Raw genomic sequence first — 17,003 nt, 5'->3', positions numbered from 1 at the left:
GAATCAGGCACATGGAATGGGGAATGCAGGTGTAGACCTCACTGTGCATTTATCACCTCTCCAACCAGCATGTTTTCCTTTTGGCTTTGGCTGCCAGGAAGCTCAGGGCTCAATATAGAGACAAGCCTGATTATTAGCCTAGATGGTTAGAATCTTTGCTTCTTCATCCTTCTACAAGGTTTGGATGTACTATTTCTATTATTTATATTTTGATTGAAGTAAAGTTGATTTACAATTTTGTGTTAGTTTCAGGTGTACAGCAAAGTGATTCAGATATATATATATATGTATATACACACACACACACACACATATATTCTCTCATTCTTTTCCCTTATAGGTTATTATAAGATATTGAATATAGTTCCCTGTGCTGTACGGTAGATCCTTGTTTTTTATCTACTTTTATATATAGTACTGTTGTATTATGTCCATTTATTGTATATGTATCTTCTATCTAATCATTTCATAGTTGAATAAAAGCTGAGCATAAATTATTTTAAAATATATTACATAAATTTGAAATAGGATCAGTATTTTTCCTTGTCTGCCAGTTTATTTCTTTTTTTTAAATAAATTTATTTTTGGCCGCGTTGGGTCTTTGTTGCTGCACGTGGGCTTTCTCTAGTTGCAGTGAGCGGAGACTACTCTTCGTTGCAGTGCGCGGGCTTCTCATTGTGGTGGCTTCTCTTGCTGCGGAGCATGGACTCTAGGCACGTGGGCTCTAGAGCGCAGGCTCAGTAGTTGTGGTGCACGGGCTTAGTTGCTTTGTGGCATGTGGGACCTCCCCGGACCAGGGCTCGAACCCGTGTCCCCTGCATTGGCAGGCGGATTCTTAACCACTGCGCCACCAGGGAAGCCCTGCCAGTTTATTTCCTCCAGGGGATTGTGAGCACCCTGCTCATCCTCTGCTAATCTCATTAGTACTGAGCCCAAGTGGTCAGTCCATGGACCTTAGAAGTCATCTAGTCTGGGGGTTAGACAATGAACACCAAGAACTCTAGGTCCTCAGTCTCCACCTTTTATCTGTTTTACAGTGCAGGCTCCAAAGAAAGGATTCCTTTTCTAAACAAAGTTTGAGGAGGTTGGATTAGACTAACAGTATTCATTTTACAGAGAAGGTCATTGAGGCCCAGAGAGGGCATGGTATTTGCCTGAGGTCCCACAGGAGTTAGAGGCAGAGCCTGAGCTAGAACCATGCTCCAAGTTCAGTGTTTGGTCCTCGCTGCCTAGGAGAAGCATGTGCAGGATTGTCATCCAGGGCCCTGGGAGCCTAGTTCCACCAGCAGGGAAGGGAAAGGAGTCAGTGTGGGGCTGGGGAGGAGCCTACTCACATGGCTGTGGGCAGGTCACTGCGGGCATCCAGCAGGAGGTCAGGGACACAGTGCTCATCCTCATTGCAGCCATTCCAGAAGGGTACCTGGGCCAGGGAGAGGCAGGTATGGGTGGCTGGATAGGGCACCCAGAGCTTCCAGCCCCCATCTTTGCTGTGGGCCATCCCCTATCTCCACAGCACGCCAGCTCCTCTTTCTGCGGCACTAGACACAGGCTTTGTTTTTTCTGCCTTTTTCACAGCACCATGCTGCTTTTTCTCATGCTTTGGCATAGAAAGTCCCTTCTTTAGAACATGGCTCAAAACTCAACTCCTCCCAGGTCCCTTTCAGTCCCTAGCTGAGCTGTTAGCACAGAACACCCACTTACCCAGTGCCAGTCAACACTGATTGATCATTTATTGCAGGGAGCAAGCTCTCTGGTACTGAGTATATAGGATGAGGAAGACACAGCTTCTGTTCTCAGCTCATGGGGAAGATGAGTGCGTGAACAAATAATTATAGTGTGAAATGTGCAAAAAAAAAAAAAAATCTGTATGAGGAATAGAAGAGGCAGAAGGGAGGAAACAGTTATTTTGGCCCATAGATGAGAAGGCTTCAGAGAAATGACAGTAGGTCAGAGTTCCAAAGGATGACTGAGTTAGCTGGATGGACCAGAGGGAGAGGGAAGTCTGGGAGGAAGGACGAGTCTGTGCAAAGGGCCTGAGGCATGAAGCAGCATGGCAAGCTTGGGGAATGACAGCTCTTTAGTGTTGCTGTAGTAAGGGGTACAGGAGATGCAGAGATGGGCGGGGTCATTTCTTAACAGGGTCCTGGGGTCATGTCCTCCCAGACCCACATATCCAAGGCTCCCTCTGGCTGCTGTGGGTGGATGGACTGGAAGGGTCAAGAGTAGAGGCAGAGAGACCGCTAAGGAGGCTGCTGCAATGTTCACTCAAGAGATGATGACGGTGTCAGAGTTCATCAGGACTAAAAGGGAGGAAAGGGTCCTGGATGTTGGCCAAGTTTCCTTTTGAGTGTCTGGAAGCGTGGCCGCACCATTCATTTATAAATGGAGGGGTTCAGTGGAGGGGATCAGTTTGGGGCACACTGAGTTTGAAGTGCCTGTGGCCCATCCAGGGAGAAGGGCTCAGCAGGTAGATGGGTGTTCAAGTCTGGAGCTGAGGAGTGAAACTGTCCCCACCAGGATCACAGCCTGAACCAGGGGAGGGGAGACAGGAGAGGCCAGGCGTACCTTATATTCACTGACTTCTCAGAGGGGAGCTCCCTGGCCCTCACTCAGATCCACGTGCTCTTATTTCAGACACGTTTCTATCAAGCCTGCCCCTTGGCTTCCCCATCACGTGGTGGATTTGCAGCTCGAAGCAGCCGGCAAGGAAGACAGCAGAGCCATATAAAGGAGGGCAAAGTGAGGCATTCAATGCCAGGACATAGCTCTAGACACTTTGGAAGCCCTTGGGGGCTTCACTGTATTCTAGCACCCGTGTTCATCTTGGTGATTTCAAGTCTCCGATGAAAAACACCCCAGCCCGCCCAGCATACTGTTCAAGTGTGAAAACTATATAATAACCTTCAGAAAAATTTCTATCCACTTGATTGAAAGGGATAATTTAACATGATAAATAGCTGTTACACTCAACTGTACGGAATGGCCCATTCCCCCAAGAGGCAAGATCTTATGGTACTGGAACAGTGCTGGGCATTGAGGAGAAGCTAAATAAGAATTTGTAGCAGAGAGATGGGAAGAATGTTTCTAATTTGCTGGGGGCTAGAAATCTATTTTAACAAGATTTTTAGACATTTAGCTGCTATCCAAAGCCCTTGGTAATATGCCCAGACTGACTTTTTCAGCTCTATTTCTCTTCTTTTCTTTACACTTCCCTTCACTCTGCTTGTTCCCACGTCCACACCTTGGCTATGCTGTCAGCTTTCCTGGAATAAGCCCATCGTCCCCATCTCACGTCTATTCTAAAGGTCCAGGGGAAAGCTACCTCCTCCAGAAAGTCCCCCCTGACCTATCATCTGACTGCTTGATGACACTTCCTCTGAGCTTACTCCCATCTTTGACTTGACCTATGACTCTTATCACCACCTTGCATCTGTATTACCAGCATTAGAGCAGAGAGTGCCCTGCACGTTCATCTGCATAATGGGCTTCAACATGCTTATAGAATGAGTGACATGTACTCATTCATTTGCTATAGTGGCCTTGTGATGACTGTGATGGGAAAAATATTAAGATTCAGGGTACCCAGCTTTCCCCCTCTCCTGGCTCACTAACAAGGATTCCAGCTTTGCCGGGTCAGTATCTCCCCCTCTCCTGAACTGCATTTTCAGACAGCCTCTCTTACACATCTGTGATGCAGAATCAGGAGAAGAGGCAAGGTGTGAAGGTTGAGGGGTGGGTGGTAGGATGTGGGAGCTCTGGGAAGAGGGAGGAGCTGAGGGGGCTGATGGGGGAGAATGAGAGCAGAGAGGGGATTTTCGTAAGCCTTGCTGTCGACTGTACCGTTCTTTTGTGTAGGAGAAATACAGGCAAGCATGTGAGTAACTCTGAAATTGTTGTTTGCTGGCTGGATTCTATATATTGGGTTGGCCAAACAGTTTGTTTTGTTTTAAGTAAAAATAAAAGACACATTTTTCACTTTCACGAAGAACTTTATTGAACAATGTATTCGTTAACCGAATGAACTTTTTGGCCAATCCAATAATTCTCAGAGACACTGCTCAGAGGCTGGACCTCGCAGGTCACAGTCTTAAGAGCATTGTGGTATATTTGAAAGTTGTTCCTAAATCCCCGGGGTTTATTTTGCCTGCTCTCCTAGCACAGCTCAGGCAGAATGGATAACTGTCTGACGTTTTCTTTGTGTGGGATTTATATGGAGTTGCAGATGCAGGGAGCATCTGAATATTAGATTACCAGAAAATTCTGATGCCCTTAGAGCCAGGGATTAGAAAAGGTGGGTGTGGGGGGGGTGCAGAGGCAATGATGAGTCTAAAACTACTTATTTTTGGAATTCTTGGAGCGGGCTAGGAGGACTGTTTGTTAATTAGTCGATCATTCAACAAGCGCAGACTAGGCTCTAGTGGTTGAATCATTCTCTCTGGCCTCCAGTGTCCTCATCTGTCAATGAGGGAAGTGGGTGATTGAGAACTAAGGTCCCTTCGGGTCCTGTGAATCTCAGGACACACTCCGGGCTCACTCTCTGCTGGGGATACGGGAGCCTTGCACAGGAGAAGGCCAGGTCCTTACGATACGGGAGCCTTGCACAGGAGAAGGCCAGGTCCTTACCTTCAAGAAATTGCTCAGCACAAGTCAGGAGGAAGAAGGAGAGTAGCCTGTTGGGAATTTGCGGGGCAGGAGGTGGGAAGGCGAGGCAGGGGAAGAACTCCTTTGTGCCTGTCACAAAGCCTGGGCTTCTGGGAGGAGGCGAGGGGCGGGGGTGGGGTGTGTGTCAAAGCTGCTGCCCTGGACGCCAGGACGTACCGAGACTCTGAGGGTCGAGGGCCAGCCGTCATCCAGCATGGGGCCGTAGTCGGGGTCCTCCAGGGAGTACTCGACCGAGAAGGTCACTGGCTTCACGTAGTCAGCAGTGTCCTGTGTGGGAGATGAGAACGGGGTGGGGACAGAGGGAACATCCGTGTCATAGCCAGGACCACTGAGAGAACTTCCACCTCCCGAAGCTGGGAGGGTAGCTGCCTCATCAGCCCAGAGTATGAGTCCATGGAGCTTTAGCATCCGTGAGTGTACGGAGGTTCCCAGATGGGTCCGTAGCAGGAGAGTGTTGCTCCTGGGAAGGGCCCTTGGCTCAGCATATACCAACCCCTCTGCCTGCATGTTTCACCACCTCCTGCTCGTCCTTCAAGGCTGGGAACCTGTGTCCCCAACACCCCGGCCTCTAGGAAGCCAGGCAGCACCTCATCCCCACACTCTGTTCAGAGCTGTTACTGACACACTTACGTGGCATCCAAGCTATCTGATTGTGTGTCAATCCTCCTCTCTCCAAAGCCTCTTAGCACAGTCCTAGCACTGTGACAAGGCTTAATAAATCAATAAATGAACAAAGTTGAACAAAATAGCGGCAATCCAGGGGATGCTTAGAGCTGCCTAAAAAATCCCCAATCCCCCCCGCCCCCGCCATGGAACCCAAATCTTGACACCAGTGGCTTCCTTGTGTTAAGGCAATGACTTTCAAACTTGAGCTTGCATCAGAATCCCACCCTGGGAGGGGGCGGGGGTTAAAACACTGAGTCCCATCCCGAGAGTTTCTGATTCACTAGGTCTGGAATGGAGCTTGAGAACGTGCAATTCTAAAAAGTTCCCGGGTAATGAAGATGCTGCTGGTCTGGGGACCACACTTTGAGAACCAGCCCATAAACACATCAGAGGGGCAACACTATTAACAGACACCAGGACTTCTTGTTTTTCTGACCTTTGCCCAGTGACTGTTGGGGTCAGGTGGGCTCTGAGTGTCCCCTGCCTGTGTCTCCGAGGCCGGAGCTGTGGCTGTGTGTCTGCAGTTTCTGGGTGGATGCACCAGGCCCCCACTGGTTCTCCCGCTCTGCCAGTCTGGCATCTCTCTCTTCCTCCCCGCAAGCCTGTCCATGCCACTGGTCCACCTTACCTGGTCTTCACTATTAGCTGATGCCTGCTTATCCCTTCCTTCTGAGCCATGGCCCCAGCTGGCTGACCGCCGTCCTCTCTGCTAGACATCACTGAGCCCACCTCCCTCCTTGAATCTCACCCCCTGCTTAAGAAATGGTGGGCATCTGAGAGCTAGCAAAGAAGAGATTTCAGAGGACGGTACAGTGAGGTGGGAAGCAGTGTGTCCCAGTGGCCTTTGCTCTGGGGCATGAGTATGGGATGGCCAAGGTCCAGGACACTGCCCCCTTCCCGGCCTCCTGAGGTCTGCTGGGGGCTCAGAACCAGCCTGGCACCAGCTGAGCTCTCTGCCCCTCCCACGGCAGCACCTCGTCCAGCTCCGTCCCCTTCCTGGAGAAGCCTGGGCTCTGTGGGTGGGGCTGCTGGGCATCTGGCTCACCAGGACATGGAAATTGATCCGCTCACAGTGTTCCTGGCTGGAGGAGAGCAGGGCAGCTCTGTTGGTGTACCGGTCCCCACCCTCATCCAGGTGGGCCCGCGGCGTGTACCGCCTCTCATCCATGGTGGCGTTATACCTGATGCCTAGAGGAAGGAGAGTGCAAGCCATGGAGGTGGAGCCACCATTTCCATTGAAGACTGTTTGCCTCTCTTTAACAATAGCCTTTGGAAAGTGATCCTCCTCCAGGAAGCCCTCCAGGCTGGCCAGGGGAAGTGCTGCTCCTCTCCCCTCGCAAGGCTCAGTGTAGGCAGGAAACTCCCAGACAGAGAGCGAGCAATACAGTGAGAAAGGGTAAAGGAAGGAACTAAAGAGAAGAGGGAGGCAGAAGGAGGAGAAAAGAAGATGGAGTTGACAGGGATAAAGAAAGAGGAAGAGATGGAGGGGAGAGTGAATGCAGTGGAAGAGGAGGGGAGACAGGACGAGGGGTCAGGGTGGTGCTTCCATTTGAGCCACTCCTGGCGTCAACACACCTCTCCACCTCTCCCATCACCTTCCCGGGCCTCGCCCTCGGCTCTAGGATCCCGTCAGGTCTGGGTCCGAGCCTCTGCAGTTCTGGGTGGCAGTTCCCATCACACTAGGGAGGGCTGGCCGGGTCCTGCCCACCAGCTCCTCAAACCTAAGGCTGTTCTGGGGTTTAAGGCCTGCAGCCTCCTCCCCTTCAACTAGGCTGATCTTTTGCTAAATGCTGGAAAGGCTCAGCCCCTTCTCCGGTACCCCAGCAGCACTCTGGGTGCACAGGTTCTTGGCATCATTCTCCTATCATAGAAAGAAGCTGAAAGAAGGACACAACCACCCAGGCCTGCCTTTGTTCTCATCTTCCTTCTGGGACACCTGTTTTTTAATCATCTGGTCGGTCCTGCTCCTTGGCTGAGAAGCTCTCTGTGGTCCCAATTTCCTGCACAGGTCTAACCTGGTGCTGGAACCTGTAGCTGCCACTTGCTGGGGCTGCCTGGGCCCAGGGCTGTCATAAGCAGGTGTCTGATCCCAGCCTTGGCTGGGAGTGATGGACCCTCAGAAGGAAACTGCCCTGCTGTGGGCTCACACCTACTCTGAGCAATGACCACTGCTACTCGGGTCTTCATCTGCCTGACCCCCTGGTTACTAGCTCCCCCTCCTGCGTCTGACTCTTTCTCTGAATCTGACTTCACAGCTTCCACACCCCAGACTGTTCCACTGCTTCCAGTTCCCTGTTCTGATCCAAACACTGTCTCTGACTATTTCCTGCTTCCCCAGCCCCTCCCACGTTGGTCACCACTGCTCACTGCCATCCTCACCGTGGCATGAGATCCCCTCTCTGCCCCCTGGAATCAGAGCATTGAATGGGCATCTAGAAGTCATCAAATGTGGCTCTAAGGTGTGACCTGGCACTTAAAACCCATTTCAGCAAAAGCCCAAGTTTAGAAACAGAGTGAATGCAAAGCCCATGGGGGAGAGATTGGAGCTGGGGAAGTGGGGAGGGGCTTGATTTACCGACTGTTGAAGTTTGGTAATGAGGTGCCAGGAAGACGGGTGTGAAGCAGAGGAAGGCGGCCAGGCAGGTGGCGTCTCTGCCACTGCGTTTGCAATCCCTGTGAAAGATGTTGATCTTGGATGGCTCAAAGTGGAGGCTGGCTTTGATCTGAACCACAGGGCGGGACCTGCAGGAGGAGGGAGAGAAGCAGGAGTTGGGCGGGGTACAAGGCTGCTCTGCTGGGACCCAGGGAAAGGTGGAGAGCCAGATGGAACGGGATCTGTAAAACCCCCACTGGGAGTGTGGCAGTGGTGGGACATGGAGGGAGGGGGTCCAGGTGTCACCGGATTGGGCAAAAAAAGTGTACAGGTGGATGAAGGGCAGGCTAAGCAACCTCACAGCTCCTTGAGGCAGCCCTTCATCATTTTCTTAGGGTGTGTGCTTGCTGCAGACCATACTGACATCCTTTTGTCTCCTCATCACTTCAATCCTGCATGCACATCAGAGTACTCTGGAGAGCTTTAAAAAATCCTGATGCCCGAACTAGAACAAAACATTTTAAAATTTGTATGGAAAAACAAAAGACCCCCAAAAGCCAAAGCAATCCTGAGAAAGAAAAACAGAGCTGGAGGAATCAGGCTCCCTGACTTCAGACTATACTACAAAGCTACAGTAATCAAAACAGTATGGGACTGGCACAAAAACAGAAATATAGATCAGTGGAACAGGATAGAAAGCCCAGAAATAAACTCACACACCTATAGTCAATTAATCTATGACAAAGGAGGCAAGAATATACAATGGAGAAAAGACAGTCTCTTCAATAAGTGGTGCTGGGAGAACTGGACAGCTACATGCCAAAGAATGAAACCAGAACATTCTCTAACACCACACACAAAAATAAATTCGAAATGGATTAAAAACCTAAATGTGAGACCAGACGCTATAAAACCCTTAGAGGAAAACATAGAGCACTCTTTGACATAAATTGCAGCAATATCTTTCTGGATCCACCTCCTAGAGTAATGAAAATAAAAACAAAAATAAACAAATGGGACCTAATTAAACTTAAAAGCTTTTGCACAGCAAAGGAAACCATAAACAAAACAAAAAGACAACCCACAGAATGGGAGAAAATATTCACAAAAGAAGCAACCGACAAGGGATTAATCTCCAAAATATACAAACATCTCATGCAGCTCAATATCAAAAAAGCAAACAACCCAATCAAAAAATGGGCAGAAGACCTAAATAGACATTTCTCCAAATAAGACATATGGATGGCCAAAAAGATGTTCAACATTGCTAATTATTAGAGAAGTGCAAATCAAAACTACAATGAGGTAACACCTCACAACAGTCAGAATGGCCATGATCAAAAAGTCTGCAAACAATAAATGATGGAAAGGGGAACCCTCCTACACTACTGGTGGGAATGTAAATTGGTACAGTCACTATGGAGAACAGTATGGAGGTTCCTTAAAAAACTAAAAATAGAACTATCATATGATCCAGCAATCCCACTCTTGGGCATATATCCAGAGAAAACAATGATTTGAAAAGATACATGCACCCCAATATTCACTGCAGCACAATTTACAATAGCCAAGCTATGGAAGCAACCTAAATCTCCATCAACAGATGAATGGATAAAGAAGATGTGGTACATATATACAATGGAATATTACTCATCCATAAAAAAGAATGAAATAATGCCATTTGCAGCAACATGGATGGACCTGGAGATGATCATACTAAGTGAAGTCAGTCAGAGAAAGACAAATATCATATGATATCACTTGTATGTGGAATCTTAAAAAGTGATACAAAGGAATTTATTTACAAAACAGAAACAGACTCACAGACCTTGAAAAAAAATTTATGGTTACCAAAGGGGAAAGGTGGTGGGAGGGATAAATTAGAGGAGTTTGGGATTAACATATACACACTACTACATATAAAATAGATAATCAACAAGGACCTACTGTGTAGCACAGGGAACTCTACTCAATATTCTGTAATAACCTACATGGGAAAAGAAGCTGAAAAAGAATAGATATATGTATATATATAATGGAATCACTTTGCTGTACACCTGTACAACATTGTAAATCAACTATACTCCAATATAAAATAAAAATTAAATTAAAAACATCCTGATGCCCAAGTTGCTCTCCAGGTCAGATCCAACAAGAATAGGCATCACCATGTCTTAAAGCAGTGCTTCTCAGATCTTAATACATTTGCGCATTTCCTGGGGCTCTGGTTAAAATGCAGATCCAGCATTTCTAGCAAGCTCTCAGGTGACACTAGTGCTGTTGGTCTCTGGACCACACTTTGGAGAGGGTGGGTGTTAAAGCACCCCAGGTGATTCCAAGGTGCAGCCAAAGTAGAGAATAACTCATTGTTCTAGAGACCTGCCCCCAGCCATCCATCCCAACACTGCCCCATCCAGGCAGCCAAGGAAATGCAAATTTACACTTCTATTGTCTAGGTCAATCAGAGTTAGGGAAGGGAAATATTGCCTCTCCAAACTATGCATTTATGTAAAAAGAAATAAGTGTAGTGTGTTTTAGATGCTTCAGACTTTTAGCATGATTATCTGTGCTAATACTCTGTTCTTCTTAGTGGAAGAGCGATGGCGCCTCCTCTGTGCTGTGGAGTGAGAAGGACGGGTTTGAGTCTTGGCTGCATTGGGCAGGTCCCATGGTCTCTCTGATGGGGAATTGTGAGAACCAAAGCAGGTAAGTGAGATCGCCTTCTGTTTGGAAACAAACACCTGAGAGTCTTTAAAAATTACTGCTGCCTGGGCCCCTGCCCTAGAAATTCTGCTTTCAGTGGTCTGGGTAAAACCTGGGCAATGAGAGTTTTAAAAGTTCCCAGGTGATCCTAAGGGTAGTCATGTTTGAGATCCATGGAGTTTGACTATGAAGTCTTCCCAGAGGGCTCCAGCCCACAGTTTCGGCACTACTCAGGTAGCATTTAGGTTTAGACCTCACAAGCTAGGGCTTGACTGAGTCCTTTCGGTGAGACTGATTCTTTTGATGTATGTGTACATATACCTTGCTTCCTGTAAAGGACTTAGTTTATGTGTCACCCTACAGACCCCAGAGGCCATGTCTACCCTCTACCCTGGGTCTTGTTCACCTGAACTGCAACACAGTGAATACATTTAGCCCAAGCTGCTGTTGCTACCAAAGACCTAAGAGCCCCACCTGCAGAGCAGACCTTCAAGGAGAGGCCGTGGAGCCGGTGCTGGACCGGCAGAGACCCTGCTTGCCTAGAGGGCCAGGGGACACCACCTGGAGGTGTGGGGCAGCTGATGCTTTGGCCATGGCACAGCGGGACATGAGGAGCCCGCAGATATGCTGCTCCCCATTGCTCCCCTAAGGGACTGTTGCAGGAAGCAGAGGCTGTATTCCTTCCTCCTCTCTGGAGATGCTGGAGCAGGGAGCTGCCCCAGGCGTGAGGCTGCAGCTCGTTCAGTAACTAACGACCTCTCGTATCCCTCTCCTTTCCTGTTTCAGTTTCCCTTGACCCTCACTTCCGTCCCTGGGGCTGAAGCCCCTTCCAGGGCGCAGGCGCAGGCGCAGAAGCTTTAGCCTCAGGCTCTGTTTTCTTGGGAACTTGGACTAAGACATTTCCCGACTGGATCGTAATATTCTTGAGGACCAAGAACATGAAGATTCTCCCTGTGAAGTCATAGGATATCTCTGTTTAATGTCTTTCTTAAGTTGTATGAAAAATGTGATTGCGTTTATATAAAATTATATGCAGGTGGAAATAGGCTGGTAGGGAAATATACCAAGATGTTAATAGTGGTAATGTTAAGGTGATGAAACTCTGAGTGATTTATTTTACAAATTTTCTTTAACTTATTGTATTTATAATGAAAAGTATCAACATATAAAAAACTAGCTCAAATTAAAAATTTTTTTGGTTCAAAGAGTGTCTGACACATCACATGGTAAAATATTTAGATGGACTTTTAGAAAGCGCCCCACCCCCCCTTTTTTTTAAAGCTGTAGACCATTGCTAAGTAGAGACCCTAAGTGCAAATGTATGACAAATATCTGATGGAATGGTGCAGAAATGAGGCCCTGAAAAAGGAAACCAGGGGTCAGATGGGGTTTGGAGGAAAGAAATCCTCTCTCACACTGGGGTAGAAGGGAGATCCTCCCAGCTGATGAGAATATCCTCAGACTGTCCTTTAAAGTAGCTTTAGAAGCTAAGTGGAAGAAATGACCAAGTAGCCAGAACTTTTAGGAAAAATTCTAAGAGGGGCTTTTTGCCACTAAATTGCTCTAAAATCTTAGCAGCCCACTGAGAAGAGGGATGTGGACTTCAAAATAACTTACAGTGATTCCATGAAAAGGAAATTTGTAGTCACAACGGGATAAGAACAGGGTGAATTTGGCTCACAGCGATTAAAGACAAGACACAGAGATCCTAAAGCGTATCTTTTAAACCCTGTATCCATCATGACCCTCAGGAGAGCCCAAGAGTCAAGAAAAACGGGGTACCAACCACAGAATCACGGCGTTGCCAAGGGCGCCCACAGCCAGGTCCACAAGCCCATCCTCGTCGAGGTCCAATTGCCCATGGATGCTGCAGCCAAAATACTGGAGGCTTGGAGCCAGCTCTGAGGCAGCGATTCTCTGCAGGGAGTGGAAGGAAAGAGCTGGGCATGGGCACCCTAAGGGGTAGATACAATTGGGAGCCCTGGAGACAGCCTGTTTGAAATCATCAGGAAGCTTCCCTGGCCCAAAGCTACCTCCTCTCCTGGTCCATTATGGCACCTGAAATTCCTGCCATTAAGTCATTCTTTTGGATTAAAATAGTGTGTCATAAAAGTGTTCCCCACTGAAGAGGGAAGGGGGAGGGGAAAGATAGGGGTAGGGGATAAAGAGGTACAAACTATTATGTATGCAATAAATAAGCTATGAGGATATATTGTACAACACAGGGAATATAGCCAATATTTTATAATAACTATACATGGAATATAACCTTTAAAAATTGTGAACGACTGTGTTGTAACTTATATTCTACATAAACTACACTTCAATTAAAAAAAAAAAGAATTCCCCACTGGGTGTAAATACACATTACCTGGCAGGTAACCCACCATCATCTCTAACTGTGGTATACCTTACTAATAAAATAGGTAGGCAAAAGTGATGACCTGAGGGGACTTGGGATGGGTCACTTTTAGGAAGAGCACTGTTTCCAGCCTGAGGCACTTCCAGAGAAGAGGAGCCCAAGCTGGTGTTCTCCACGTGTAGTCAATTGCATGAATACATATGAGGGCCAGTGAGGTTCGGGTCCTTGGGATTTCGTTGCTGTTGCTGGGGAGATAAAGTTAAGCAGGGAGAGGGTATCCAAAGGGGTGATGGAAAGGGCTTGAAGACAAATGCACCCATTTCAAAATTTTGATTTGAGGCAAGTTCTCTTTTCCTGTGTGAGGACAGGGCGTGAGCTACCAGGACTCCAAGTCCTAGCTCCATCTGTCTACCGGAGAGGGGGGCATTACCTGCTTCGGTGTCTTTAGGATGCTGTCCTGGAAGCCGTGGAAGATATAGATGACTCCTCTGTGGTTGTCCTCCAGAGGGGCTCCCACCACCACGTCGTTGTAGGAATCTTGATTGAGGTCCTGAACCGACGCGATGGAGGAGCCGAATCGGGCATTCTGGTAACTGTGGGAATCCTTCAGTGTTCCATCGTAAACAAACCGGCTCTGCGAAACCAGTGGCAGGAAAAGGCTCAGGGGGGCTTGGCAAGGGCTCTCTGGGTTGTGACGCCCTCTGGCCTGCAGCATCCCCTCTGCGTTTCCCCATTTCTCTCCTGCTATATAAGCCCAATGACAGAAGAGGTTCCCATCCTCCCCCGCTCCACAGGTGTGGACACCTGATCAAGGCAGGGATCAGGTGCCCCCGGAAAGCTGGCCAGCCTCCACGCTCCGTACCTGTCTCAGGTTGTAGATGTACACCCTGCCCCGCTCTCCGCCCTCGCTGAAGTACATGGGTGCGCCCACCAGCAGGACATCAGTCACACCGTCGCCATCGACGTCCACTGAGGTGATCTCGCTCCCGTAGTAAGAGCCTATCTGCGGCACAGGGATGGGGAGAGGGGCGTGGGGCAGGGCTACTGAGAGGCCTCTGCTCGCCAGAGGATGGAAACTGAGGACAGCCTTTGACTCAGAATTTTTGCTGCACAAATGAGAAGGTCCCTCCCTCTTTTCTCCTTCTGTTATCCATCCTGCCCCCACTCGGCTTTCCATTATTTAATTTTATTGATTGCCATTTATTCTGTAAGTGATATATTATAATGGCAAAAAGTGAGCAAAATAAAAGCAACATATGAAGAAGAAAATAAAAGTCACCCATGGTCCAAACAATCAACTATACCATGGATGTTTCAGTATATTTTTCCTCTGGACTGTTTTCTCTAGGGTGTGTGTATGTGTATGGTTTTATTTTTACAATCTGGGATCGGACTGGATGTATAGTTTATATATTCTGATTTTTTAAATAAAACAATGGATCATGAGTATTTTCTCTGTCGTGTTATATTTTTTTCCTACAACATGATCATTGGTGATTCTATAATATTCCAAATTACATGTGCGCCAAATGTATTTAATCAATCCTCTGTTGCTGGACATTTAGCTCATTTTCAATTTTTTATATTCCAAATACTCTGGGCTTAGCACCTTGGGTGATGACTTATGATTCCTTTTCAGTATTTGAGCACTTACTGTGTTCCTCTCCCACCATGGGTGCCGTGGTCCCCCCTTCAGTGAGGGCACCATCTGACCACTCGGTTAGAAACCTACGGGTCCTCCCTGGCTCCACCCTCCACCTCTCCCACCTGCAGTCTCCCCATCCACCTGGTGGATGCCAAACATGTCCCGAATCCATCTACTTCCCGCCTCCTCTGATGTTTCTCCCCCATGTGAGGCACCTTCCAGAGCCCCACCCCCTCCAGGATGGCCCCTCCAGCCCACCACTGCGGGGAGCTAGAGTGGCCTCCAGCAGCTGACCGTGCCGCTTCCTTGCTTTGGAGGAAAATGTCCAAACTCTTCAGTGTGACCTTCCTAGACCAGCCTCTGTCCCCTACCCTCTGGCTCCCACATCCCCTCCCGACATACCAAGTGATTTCTCCTCTCCAAAAGCCCCTTGGCTCCAGCTGGCTTCCCAGCTTCCCCTTGCACATACTTTTCTCTGACCTGTACCCTCTCCCCTCCCCTCTCTCTCGGTAATGTCTATCGTCCTTCAGGTCACTGCCTGTTAGAAGCACCCCTGCCCTTCCCTACTCCACTCCCTGCAATGGTCCCTCCTCCATGCTCCCCCAGCCCCGGCTCCCTCCACCAGCGCCTCTGGACAGTGGGAGCTGTGCCTGTCCTGTTCCCTCCAGGCGTGGGTGCTGTGCCTGGCACACAGGAGGTACTCAGTAAACGTTCATAGGAGCAAGGGGTCGCTCAGGAAAGAAGAGGAGCCCTTCCCAAGGACAGGCCCTGTGTGAGACGCTTTACCGCCTCAGGTTAGCTTGTGTGAGCCTCACCTTGTCTTGGGAGAGATTATCATCCTTATTTTACAGGGAAGGAACTGAAGCTCAGAGAGTTCAAGTCACTTGCCCAAGGTCAGAAGGCTGGTCACAGCCAAACTGGGTTGGAACTCTGATCCATCTGACACTCAAGCCAATGATTCTCCCTCCCTGGCTTAGGGTGTTTTCAGAAGAAATTTATCCTCAAGCATTAAAAGCTTTTAACCGAGGAGAACGATAAAAATACAGAAGAGGGAAAAAGGAAATCATAAACACGGGGTCGGGGGGGAAGAGACGTGCCCACATGAAGTAATCAAGAGGCAGACAGAGAGCAAAGAGGGAGGCGGAGGGAGACCCTGTCTAAACATGAGGCCTCAGCTCTGTGGGTCATGGTGATTTGGAATCCACGTAACTTAGCTGCCTTCAGTGCTGCGGTTTCTCATTCGGATGTTGGAGATGGAACCGGGCAGTATCAATGTCATAAATTCATCAGCAAATTCCCTTCAGCTCTCAAGGTCTAGCCTAGCGTTCTCGACAGAGCCAGCCCTGGGTAGAGTGTGGGCGGGCAGGGTGGAAGCTGGGGCCAGAGCAGTGCCCGGGTCCGCCAGTGCCCTGGGATGGGAAGAGGAATGGTGGAAGGATGGCTCCCTGTAGCTACAGGGATTTAGGTTTGACCCGGTGAAGAGCATGTCCTCATGGTGACAGGCCAAGGGCAGTAGAAAACGCAGGAGACAGGGCTGTTCCCAGGCTCTGGAGGGCCGGGGGTGAGCCAAGAATAACAATAAGGGCCTGGACAGGGCTCAGCTCAGGCCCAGGGTACTATGGATGCTGGATGCTGCCAGGCAGGAGGGGCCATGGCCTGGTTTGGGGATTGTTGGGGGTCAGGAGGTAGCATAATGTAGAGAGCCCCACCAAGAGTCCTGGATTCCAAACTTGACCCAGCCGTGAATCTACCCTATAACCTTGGAAAAGCTATGTTGCTTCTCAGGACCACAGTTTTCCTGGGCTATTGAAATGACTTGGATCAGAACCCTGTTTTCTGATCTTTTCACCATCATTGACTCTTATCATAGCTTTCCAGCTTGCATTCATGACCATCCAACACAAGACTCTTAGCAGCACAGCCTGGTTGCCCACCACATCCGGGGCGGTGACACTGGCAGCCGTATAGTTCTGCATTGTGCCCATTCCGGGAAAGGAAAGAAGTTGGCATCTTGGTGAACCCGTGGGGCCGTGCTATGGGTGGAGGCATGACTCCTCTCACTTCTGGTAGTGCCAAGGTGGCTTGAGGAACACGAGTGCCCCTTCAGGATGCCTACAGGCCCTGGCAGCCCAGGCTGGGAGGCTATAGCCTGGATGCTGCCTCTGGCCCTGAACTCTAGACATGACCAGAAAGAGGCTGGTAGTTGGGGGCAGAGGTCGGGCCAAGGCACCAGAGACAAGGGCTCCATGAAGTGCGGGCAAGCAAATTCTCCTGGGTTCTCTTGCTGCGGCAGGGATCAGGCCTGGCTTCCTGGGGAAGGAGCATCAGCTCTAAGGTGGGTGTGAAGGAGGCATATACCCCCAACCAGGAAG

General features: G+C 49.0%; 1 protein-coding gene across 1 annotated transcript in view; it reads right to left on the bottom strand.

The window, feature by feature from the left end:
• Positions 1 to 17,003, bottom strand: part of ITGA11 (integrin subunit alpha 11) — a 134,011-nt gene that overhangs the window by 14,990 nt on the left and 102,018 nt on the right. Inside the window, exons 13-19 of the mRNA XM_007445599.1 lie at positions 13,849 to 13,989; positions 13,417 to 13,620; positions 12,411 to 12,541; positions 7,904 to 8,070; positions 6,374 to 6,516; positions 4,819 to 4,929; positions 1,335 to 1,420 (exon numbers count right to left, since the gene is read on the bottom strand). Of these exons, the coding sequence (XP_007445661.1) occupies positions 1,335 to 1,420; positions 4,819 to 4,929; positions 6,374 to 6,516; positions 7,904 to 8,070; positions 12,411 to 12,541; positions 13,417 to 13,620; positions 13,849 to 13,989 (983 nt within the window). The remainder of the gene's footprint in view (positions 1 to 1,334; positions 1,421 to 4,818; positions 4,930 to 6,373; positions 6,517 to 7,903; positions 8,071 to 12,410; positions 12,542 to 13,416; positions 13,621 to 13,848; positions 13,990 to 17,003) is intronic.

Source organism: Lipotes vexillifer, unplaced genomic scaffold (assembly GCF_000442215.2).
Source record: "Lipotes vexillifer unplaced genomic scaffold, Lipotes_vexillifer_v1.1 scaffold972, whole genome shotgun sequence".
Classification (NCBI taxonomy): domain Eukaryota; kingdom Metazoa; phylum Chordata; class Mammalia; order Artiodactyla; family Lipotidae; genus Lipotes; species Lipotes vexillifer.
Note: the sequence above shows the minus strand (reverse complement) of the source record. Positions and strands in the feature narration are given on the sequence as shown.